At 39.1% G+C, this 11,460-nt stretch overlaps 1 protein-coding gene across 1 annotated transcript; it reads right to left on the minus strand.

The window, feature by feature from the left end:
- On the minus strand, nt 1–2,333 carry LOC117307101 (leucine-rich repeat-containing protein 15-like). The gene has a single exon (XM_033791760.1). It carries the CDS (start codon nt 2,112–2,114, stop codon nt 324–326), a length of 1,791 nt encoding a protein of 596 aa, XP_033647651.1. The 5' UTR covers nt 2,115–2,333; the 3' UTR covers nt 1–323.
- Nucleotides 2,334–11,460: the final 9,127 nt, after the last annotated feature.

Raw genomic sequence — 11,460 nt, forward strand, 5'->3', positions numbered from 1 at the left:
CTGTTTACCATCTGGCCCCACAGCCGAGTTTAAAAGGAGGTTTTTCCTGAACAGCTACAAAAAACCTATACCAGAGGATTGAAAATAGTCACACTAGGTTTTCTTGACGTCATCCATACATCATGCACAATGCATGAAAGCCGACTGTCATGTTTTAGTAATGTTTGAGAAATGTATTCCAAGCAGCATTGCTTTCTACAGTAAATTAATTCCAATTGGTAATAGCAATTTCTTAAACGGTCAAGGTTGAAATGCCGATAGACAAGCAGTACAATATTACTGTACAAGATGAAATTAAGGTTCTATTGTACATGATGACGTCACTACGACAAACACTTTCCCGTTTCAGCACCGCTTCTCTCCATCTCCCTGACTTTACAGTACAACTTGGCGACGTAACACAGCGTACTGGACGCAATGATAGCAAATGAGATACCTACAATAAACTCAATGGCTAGTGGCGACACATAGGATGTGCAGATTAGCCTGAATGTTTCGTCATCCTTGATCAAAAACATGGAGATGTTTTCGAAGGCGGTGGGTGAGGCACACACAATACCCTTGTAGGATTCAACACCCTGTGCGTCCGTGTATACCATCCACGGGTGTTTCTTGGGCTTCGACATGGCCTCTCGCATCCACTTGATTCGGCAATCACAGTGCCATGGGTTATCGTACAGTTTGACATCCACCAAGTTAGGCAGTTTAAAGGTCTCCTCTGAGACGGTGCTCAGGCGGTTGCTGTCCAGGAACAGACCACGGAGATTCGTGCAACCTTGGAAGGCTTCTGGCGATATACGCGCTATGGAGTTCCTACTCAATCCTAAGTTCGTGAGTGTCGTCATGTTGCTGAACTGGTTCGTTATTCGCGTCAGATGGTTCCAGCGGAGATCTATTAGATCAATGGACAACAGGGGTCTAAAAGCCGACTTGGGTAGCTTGTCTAATATATTGCTACTGAGGAATAGCTCCATGAGATAATCCAAGGCGATGAAGCTTTCGTTGTTAAGTCTACGTATTGAATTAAAACTAAGGTCGAGGCTTCCCAGGCTGGACCCCCTAAACACACCTGGAGGGAGCTCCTCGATAAAATTACCCGAGAGGTCCAGCGTCCAGATACTGTAGGAGTCAAAGAAATCTCCGTATTCCAAAGACGTTATTGCATTATTGTTGAGTTCCAGGAGTACTAGTCGGGTAAGCCTCATAAAACAAGCCTGTGGAATGCCCTGAATCGAGTTGAAGCTAAGATCCAGGTGCGTCAGGTAAGGAAATCTACCAAATTGCTCGCATGGGATCTCTGAGAGGTTGTTGTCACTCACCACAAGGCGCTCTACGTTTGACAAGAAGTCTGTACCGGCGGTCGTGAGTAGATTCTTACCCGCATCTGGGAACTCGTGATTGAGGGCAGAGCCTAGTTCAAGAACCCACACATTGGGCATGCTGCTCAGCCATCCTGGTGACACACGCTGGATCCTGTTATGGGTTAGATGCAGTTCCTCCAGTCGAGACAGGTTGCCAAACATCTCAGCCGACAGGGTACTTATGGAGTTGTTTGAGAGGTAAAGAATAGCAAGTTGCCACAACTGGGCAAAGACACCAACCGGAAGATCAATGATCCTGTTGCCATCGAGATCAAGAATCTGCAGTTGCGTCAGGTTAGCGAAGGTGGTCACCTCCAAGGAACTAATATGATTTGTGTGCAGGATGAGTTCCTTCAGTGACGTCATTCTCGACACTGGGGCGGGAACCCTCTCAAGGAAGTTAGTGTTCATGTCAAGACGTTTGAGTTTAGGCACATTGCTGAGGGCGTCATCCATCACTCTCCGTATGTTATCCCTAGCAAGCTTTAGCTTCCTGAGACTGCGCATTGTGGTGAAGGAAATCCTCTCCAAGACGGTGAAATTCTGGCCTATGAGTTGGAGGGTCCTGGTGGAGTAAGGAATCTCGGTTGGGACTTCAGTGAACATATTATCCAAGCAGGAGACCTCCCTGGTCCGTCTGTCACATCGACAGTATGCCATAAGGCATAGATGGGGCATGGTGACCTGTGCTGTTACCAGATGGAGCGTCGCTAAGATGAGTAACGTCTTTTTACGTAACATTTCCATCCTCATCTAGTAAACAAGAAGAACAAAATCGCATATTACAAATGGTCCACAGTTCTACAAACCAGAGTATTATAAATATGTCGCTCAATTCTTGACCTGCTCTTAATTTTGCGGTATAGATGGGTTGCACATGACGTCAACACCGCCATCTTTGATGACAAATAATGGAAAAGTGCACGCGTGTACGCGCTGCGCACAACTCTCATTCACTAGTAGCATAGACCTAATTTAAGATAGCATTTTTGAACAACTGCGCATGTGCGCGCAAAGGACTGTGGGAAAAATTTGGCACCTCGCTCAAAAAAGTAAACAACGTTCAACGTTCGTACACGATCGATCGGTTTGCAAAATGGATGTGGCAGGAGTGACCGAGAAAGAGCTGCTTGATAGAATAAATAGTCTGGCATAGACGAACTAAGGTAATCTTTAGCTAAAGTGAATGTGCCAAGACACAGTAGTTAAAGACAAACTCCAAAGGCGACATTTTTTCGCGATAAAATAACTGTTTTTAGGTTTGCCCGTCTACGTCTTAGGGCGTCGGAAGACTGTCATTGACAAGGTCAATGGCGAGAAGTTGCAACACGGATCAGTGACCCTCCCGCAACCATCAGTCACCCTCGAGGGATCGGAAATAACAACCAAAACTTCCCACAAGTGACTCCGATTTGTGCTGATAAATACTTCGACAAAAGCATGGACGACCTCCATGACAAAAGTAAGACATTTTTTTCTGTTACAAAACAGAGAAACATTGCCAAGGTCATGATGATCGAGGACTGTCATGACTGTTTTACAAAAAATAAAAACATTTCTTATTCCTGGTATAGACTAGAGTCTAGATATAGCTCTATGGATAAAGCCCATCAATGGTTACATTGTCTTGATTCGATTGTATCTGTAATTGTATGCCACTAATCAGCAATGACGTGAACGTAAATAGAATAGCTTTCAATCATACATGGTAGTTGTACATTTTTAAAACTTTATGTGGCAGATGATACTTTTTCCTTATTTCTCACACCATCAACTTTTTAGGTCTACCACTGATATGGTTCAAAATTAAAGTGACCAAAAGTGACTAAGTAATTGTGATTTATACTTATATTTATTAATATAAATCTATTTCTACCTCCATGGTTATACCGTAGATCACGACATGACAAGTACGACAAGGTTCTGGTGTAGACTGTAGGTCCTAGCATACTTCTAGTTTCTAGAACTTATAAGTAGTCCTAGCATAAACATTTTTTTATCAAGGGTTCAGTTTATACAAGTTTGATGAACACGTATTGGACGAACATGATTCTGTGCATAATATAATTACATACTTTGTGCTTTGTTTTGTGCATGTATTACAAAATTAATGATACTTTTAGTACACTGTACCATAAAGCATCAAGTTGTAAGCTTTATTGTTAGACCCTACTGGTACTGTAATAATGGAATGTTTGTTATGTCTATAATTTTATCACATGATATGAGACTATGAGTTTTTGTAGGTTTGTAATTCGAAAAGCAAGGACTAGGTCACATGAGCGAAACCCTTCTTAAGGTAGGAATTTGAAAAAAGAATATATTTTTTTTTTTTATTTTTTTTTTCAAATAAGTTTGATTTATTCAATAAAAAAAAATAGATTCTGCATTGGGCATCCTCAAAAAATAAATCCTTTTGGTTTTACTTGGAAATTGTTACCAGTTAACTTTATTATTTTGGGGGCAACTATCCCAGTTAATACATTTTTGGTTATGATAGACTAATAAAAAGCCATATTGAGAGGACTATTTATACAGTAACTCGCTTTTATATTCTTTATAAATAATAGGCTATATTTGTACATCTGTTAAACCTGATTCTAAACACATATATACTGATAGGTCTCATTTTGTAGTTTAAGTGGGTGAAAAGTCATTTCAAACCTTGCCATCAAAGAAGAAGTATTGTGAGCACTTAAATGTGATTCTCTGCAAACTCTGCATCTTCAAAATTTGGATTTAAATTAACAAGTAAGTAGACTGGCACTGTGGTCAGGTGGTTCAGGGCCCACTAATAATGGGTTCAGTACTGCCAGAGGCAATTTATAATGTATTAAGCTGTCTCATGACTTCACAAAGCCAACATTAAAACAATTGATATTTATTAAGCTGCAGCCACCTTTGGCAAACACGTCATGCATGTCAGAGTCCTTGTTCACAAAAAGACTCTAGAAGAGGGGTCAGACTATCTGCTACACCCACAGGTTGGAATGGAATCTAAAGATGACTGTGCCATGATAAAACTGCAGCTATGTATAAAACCTGTGACAAATTCTAGTTTGTGAATGCTATATCATGCATGTTGTGAATTTAACTCCCGGGGTTGGTGTGAAAACAATTGTTCACAATCTAACCAGCATCTGTAATTATTTGACCCATTTTATGGTGAGAGTTTAAAGGTTTCATTGATAACTGTGGGTACACATAATTTAACTCTCGCTGAAAATAAATCCAAACCTGTCACACTTTTTGTTCAATATATTTGTTTACAAACACTTTTTTATTTACAATTTCCATCCTTTAATTTTTGTTCTTCAAATATTTAAATTGGTAATATAAACTTTATAACACACTTGGTATTTTCATGGCCCCTTAAAAACACTTACATTGCAGTTTACTTCACTCAATTATTATCTACCCTTGTTTGCCTCAGGTATTGTTCATGTTGACTGTACTGAGGCGGTTAACTACAACCCTCTAGATCTTTGCAATTGCAACCCTTGGTATTATTTAAATCTTTGCATTATGAAGTATTATTGTATGATTTAAGTAACCAGAATAAATGAAGCTTTAAACTCTTCAAGACAGTGGAAATGGACGTTTGGACAGTGTTATTGTTTGTATTGTACACTTCTACTTTCTCTGAGAATTGTAGCCTACAACCGCAGGCCGCCACGCACAGGCATATTTAGAAGCACTTGCGATACCTTTAGGTGTTTTCAAAGCCCAACAGCCGACAGAACGCTTGCGTCACAGTTCACTTTGCAATTAACATTTATCTCTTCGTCGCCAATTTACGTGTCATCAGTCAAAAATGGCCTCAAGAGCATGAAGACACACACACACAGTCACACACAGCCTTTAGTCAATTCAAAACACAAAACAACAGTACAGATCACATCTTCGGAGTGAACACAGAACTGGGAGAATAACTGCTTCCAAAATGAGTGCTGTCACGAAGCATGTTGATGCACAAGTAATTATCTGAAAGATAAAGCAGACAAAAACTAAGGGAATAAATGAGTGGTTACAAGTTCTTAAAAAGGCGTTTAAAACGGGCAGGGTCATGGTCGTTCAGCCCTTGTTTCCTCTTTTACGTATCTTATTTGATGACCTGACATGTGTTGCATTTTAATTACTGAGACAGTTTTCGGATGCATTGTGTGGTGTGTGCAAGATGTTTCTTGTTTTGCTTTCACACCCAGCGCGGCCAACTCACCAACATCGCCCGTAACGGTGAAACATCTAGCACCAAGACCAGCGCATATTATGCATCTAAACATATCCGAAAACAACCGGTTATAAACAGCTCCAGCTGGTCTTTATCACTCGTGAACTTTAAACACCCCACCCCACGTGAAGCGCTCTCCACCACAACAGGAATGCAGTAACGAAACGTATTGAGGTATTTATGAATGATCTTTTGCCTTGGAAATCATTACCAAACACTCTGCCCTGAAAGTCAGTCATGACTAATATGACTATGAGCTAATTAATGAGCAGTATCGTTATCAGAATATTGATATTATATTCTGAATATAATATCAATATCTGTCATCTCCAAAAAAAGTTGAGGAATATAGAATTGAATAGGCCTATGTTTCTTTCTTAGTTTCTACCACCAATCACACATACAATAAACATCTAGCCTATACAATACTCAAATTGTAGCCTACAGCTTGTTGGGCTTGACATGCTTGATGATTTAATCATGACCCGGTCATGATTAAATCATCAACAAGCTTGATTGATATTTAATTAAACTATTTTGTGTTCATTCAAAGTCAAAAAAATGCATGGATCTAGGCCTACCTACGTATGTACGTACTTCTTCCGTTGAGTCGCAAAGCACACACTGGTCCGATGGCATTATTGTCGTAGTTTTTTATATTAATAATACACATCTGACATGGCTAAATAAAGCATGGAGGTACACCCATTCGTGGGTGAAACTGTCTTCCGCCACAGAAGCATGACCGTCCACCACCACAAACAATGTCAATGTTTACAAACTTATTGTTTACAAAAAAACTTTGTAGAACACGTTACGTGACGACCGTATAACTGGAGGTGCACAATATTTCCCACAATCCTTTGCGGGACGTCGGATTTTTGCTATCTGCAATAAGGTCTATGGTAGCCTTTCACTCGTCTACGATGGCGGCCGAAATATATGTATAGGATTACCTGATTCTTGGCGGTCATTGTACCCTAAAACAACAGCTCTACTTCCTCTACACTACCATTTCGTTTCAACCACACTTTCATTTGAGTCCTTTCGTTTGATAATCACAACCCGTCTTAATTCGGGTGTAATATTGCGGCAGAGGTAGTAATTATAAATGCCGATCGGGACTAGGGTTTCTGGCGCCTTTTTACCCAGCCCCATCAGCCGCTATTTTTGAGCAGGATTTATTGTCGGTGGTCGAGGAGAAGAAAGTAAAAAGGAACGCAATCAGCCGCATCAAACGTACATCGATCAAAATAATATACAAGCGCCTAGTGATTAGCGAGGTAGTAGTTTTTAAAGGAACTGTTAATGACACAGCCTTACCATAGGGTAAACGTAAGCAGCCAAGCGAACTGGCCTAGACCTAGGGTATGACTAATGGGAAATGTCAACGCTACACACGGTATATACGAGCCAGAGTTTATTCTGCAGGGAGACTAACGGTTGTTATTGAAGGATGCTCTCATCCTCGGCTGATAAAATATTTCAGAGGGAGAGAATTTTTTTATCGTATTGTGTGTTGTATTTTTTTTTTTACCCCTGGATTGATTTTGACCTTCGCTGATTTCTGGAATTTATTTATTGACTCTATCGAGTTGAGGGTATAGGTGTTAAGCCCATGATATTCTTGTCTATGCAAAGAGTGAGTGATGAACGTAAGTTAGGGTGCGTTCGTTTAGCTTCCCTGGGTCGACCCCGGTGTGTGACGGTTTTTTTTCCCAGGACGATCGTGTGCAGATATTAACCCACGTTTGTCCTAGAAGAAAAAAAAACGCCACACACCGGGGTCGACCCAGGGAAGCTAAACGAACGCACCCTTAGTTTTACAATGTCGGGCGGTTTGTTAGGGGAGACACACAATTGGACGTGGGCAATACAAGTGGAAATGTGAACCACCCTCTATACCATAGAACGATTACTAAAACTACGAGGTGGTTTTTAAAGCTTTTTCGCGGACAAAACTTCGCTTTTCCTACGAAGTATAAGTCCTTTCCATCAACAGACATCTCCAAACTGCTATAAACACAATTTAAATGCAAAGCATCAATTTTCTATTTATATTCTATCAATGTGGCTAATTGTTAATAGCTGTATGTACAAGTCACCGTGTTGCTGATTGCCGACCACAGTCTGGCTAAAGATAACAGCTTTTCTGCTTCTTCCTCCATGCTGCAACCAACAATAATAAAGTCACGAGTTAAGTTTATATACAAACTTATCGTGTCTTGTTTTTTATCCAAGGCAATGAAATGCAGATCGATCAATCACTGCAAATTTGTAATTTGCTAATGCGAACCTCAACGGGTTTGCCCTTTTGTGGTGCCATATTTTGTTCCGGGGACCTATAGTTGTTGACCGGCGTGAGATGGATACAGGCATGGGTTGAAAGTGCAGTTATTCCCCGCCGAGTGTGCCTCGAGAGTGAGGATGCTCCTGGGTAGCGTCCCGGTGTCGATATCTCGATGTGTTTATCACAATCCAACCCCTCAGAGTAATCCAACTATTGTGTCAAAGACATAAGGTTCGACTTGCAGATTTAGAAAGAGAAAAAAAACATGTTTTTTAAAGAGGGATTTTTTTCTTATGTTTGGTGATTCCCTGCGGATGAATGCAGTGTAGAAGCCTGTAAGATGATTTCTATGATAACGAACCTTTGCATGCCAAGGAAAGATTTAGTTACACCAGGGGTTTACAGCAAATAATGGAATGCAAGTCGCAGATTTCGCTAGGGTATTCAAACACACACTGCCGTACGCTTTAATGCATTTTAAATTTCCAGGTTTAAAGTTTTGACTGAATTAAAATATCACTGTCTATTGGAGCTATCGAGTTCACTTCCATTGGGACTAAAAAGTCAGGGAATGGAAATAAAGGTCGTAAATAAGTAGAGTATATACGTAGAAAGTATCAAGATGATTGCTTGTGCATGTCGTCAGCAGGTGTTTTCATGGTGCACATTTACTGGCTCAACTTTACGGTAACCGTTATATATGACCAACTGTAATATTGAATGAGTGGTATGGGCGAGATAGCCCCCATGATGGAAAAATGTCAAAATAATAGGTTACCCAGAAGTCTAAAAACGTCTTCCAGTTTTGAAGGCACTGACTGAGGGCGCACTATAAACTGAGATTCTCACGTTGTGGCGTCACGCACAAACGTCTGATTTCCATTATCCCTGGAACACAGGCTATAATAATGCGTAATAAATAAAATTATGCAAAACAGCAACAAATCATGCCTCAACTTGTCCTATTCCCAAATTGAATAATGTACCATGCGTTTCTTCACGTACGCAATAGGCATAATACAAAATGTATCACCAATGCACAGGTGCAATTAATACTCATAGATCCATGATTTGATTATTATACGTTTTATATAATACAAACTAATGGAGTTTACACAATTGTGTGTGTTTTTCAGTATAAACAAATTATAATTAAAACAAAACAGTGATGGGCCTTATGCCTCAAGGCAGCAACTTACATTGAATGTTATATCGCAAATGATGTGTCAAAATGCGTTCATGCACGAATTATTATGCACCGCAATATTACCAATGTTTCATCAGGTCACAGTGCATTTAACAAAAATTATTTCTTATTTTTACAAAAAAATATGTTGGTGCAATGTTTGGCTGCATAATGATTAAAAGTAACCTCTTGCACAAGAGCGAGGCTTATTTATGTTTCTAATCACATAATTTTTTATGAGGATTTGAAAAAGGCCTCAACAAAACATCATTTTTTTCTCTGCGTGTGCAATCACCAAACACACGCACACACAAATCAAAGTAATTCCACTAAATATTCTTGAGCGTCTACGGGAGTTGAACACCGCAGAGTTAACTTGGTGTTAGATTTCACGGAACAGCAAGAGTCATTACCTAAAAAAGAAGACACTCTTAGTGAAATAAAAGAAAGAAAACAAGAACAAACTTGCCATAAGAGCTGACGCCAGTTTGCTTTGCCCATCGGCTATGTATGAAGTTGACATTGCATTGGATCGATACAATGTTTACTGACGTCAAAATGCCAGTGGTTAAAGCAAAATATTGATTCTCCATCACACTGTTGTTTGAAAGTGAAAGAGCAACAATTGACTTGTACAATCGTGAGAGATCCTACAGCAAATCTGCAACAAAGGTTTTATCTAAACATAGATTTCTTAAAGGTTTGCTTGATAGTCAAAACAGTTTATTCATACATAGAATTGACAACAATTGTATACACGTTACTGATTGACAAACCTAGGAACAACAACAGTATTGACCCAATAGTTTTATGGTGAATTAATGATGCAAATTGAAGTTATGTGTTGACGTAGGGGTTGAACCGTTCAAGATTACTAGCGTTAAAACGTGTTGCAAGCCTGGCAATAAATGCAATGATATCAACGTATGTGTCAACAGCTGTGGCATAAAATGGGGGCAAATTGCGAAGGGATTCACGCATAATAAATGATAGACAGCGGTTGGGCGCACAGCTGCTCTCTTATTTTCTCAAAATCTACAAAGCAATTTTATTTGTTCACACTATGTACTGTATTTGTTGCAGTATTTACATTTCAACATTCGTTTAAAATACTGTCAATGTCTAATATCTAGAAAAAAACGATTGAAGACTTCAAAAATATATATTCTGAATGAAAATTATTTTCTTTATAAAACCACACAACGGACATGAGTGTAGATACCCTAACTAAAGGTTACTTGTTTGCGAAGCAAATTAATGCTAACTAATTTAACTAATTAATCTCATGAATATAATAGTGTAATATGGTTTTATTCTGAAGCATTATTAGCTTATAATAATTGTTATCTGAGCTTTAAAAGGTACATAATTGAATACGTTTAGCCTATATGTCAAAGACAGTATAACTTCACTTGGCATGTTGGGACGCAACATAAAACATCAAATAACAAACCTGTGAAAATTGTTGCTCAATTAGTCGTCAAAGTTGTAAGAATGATAATGAAAGAAAAAACATGCCTGAAGCCTTTTCTTGTGGGTGAATTTTTTGTTAAACTCTTTCTCTTACTTAAAATGGTGTCGTTTCTATACGTTGTATAATATCAACAGCTCCCAGTGCTCTTTGACAAATTAAGTGTTTCATGTTCATTGTATTTTGGAATAATTGCCAAAGGTTTAAAGACACTGGACACTTTTGGTAATTGTCAAAGACCAGTCTTCTCACTTGGTGTTTCTCAACATATGCATAAAATAACAAACCTGTGAAAATTTGAGCTCAATTATTTGTCGTTGTGTGGTTTTATAAAGAAAATAATTGTCATTCAGAAAATATATTTTTGAAATTGCGAGATAATAATGAAAGAAAAAAACCCTTGTCACACGAATTTGTGTGCTTTTAGATGGTTGATTTCGGGACCTCAAATTCTAATTCTGAGGTCTCGGAATCAAATCCGTGGAAAATTACTTCTCTCCCGAAAACTTTGTCACTTCAGAGGGAGCCGTTTCTTACAATGTTTTATAATACCAACCTCTCCCCATTACTCGTCACCAAGTAAGGTTTTATGCTAATAATTATTTCGAGTAATTACCAATAGTGTCCACTGCCTTTAACCTCCCTTTGAACATGGTCTCTATGTGACAGGAATTACTCTATGGTTCTGCATTCTAAATAGTACAGGTCGGAATTGACCACGGATTCTGGATCGTAAGGGCATGACCCTTTTCTGGGTCAGTAGCACAAAAAAAGTGCGTCAACTGACGTAGAACTCGAGTCGAAATCCACATGATTGACCAGATTTTGGGGTCAGCCTGACCTAGAAAGGGTCAGGCCCTACACATAATATGGGTCAGTTATGACACAGTGTTTAGAGTGTGCTTATATACCGTAATAAGC

The sequence above is a fragment of the Asterias rubens genome, chromosome 2, assembly GCF_902459465.1.
Source record: "Asterias rubens chromosome 2, eAstRub1.3, whole genome shotgun sequence".
NCBI classification, from domain to species: Eukaryota; Metazoa; Echinodermata; class Asteroidea; order Forcipulatida; family Asteriidae; genus Asterias; species Asterias rubens.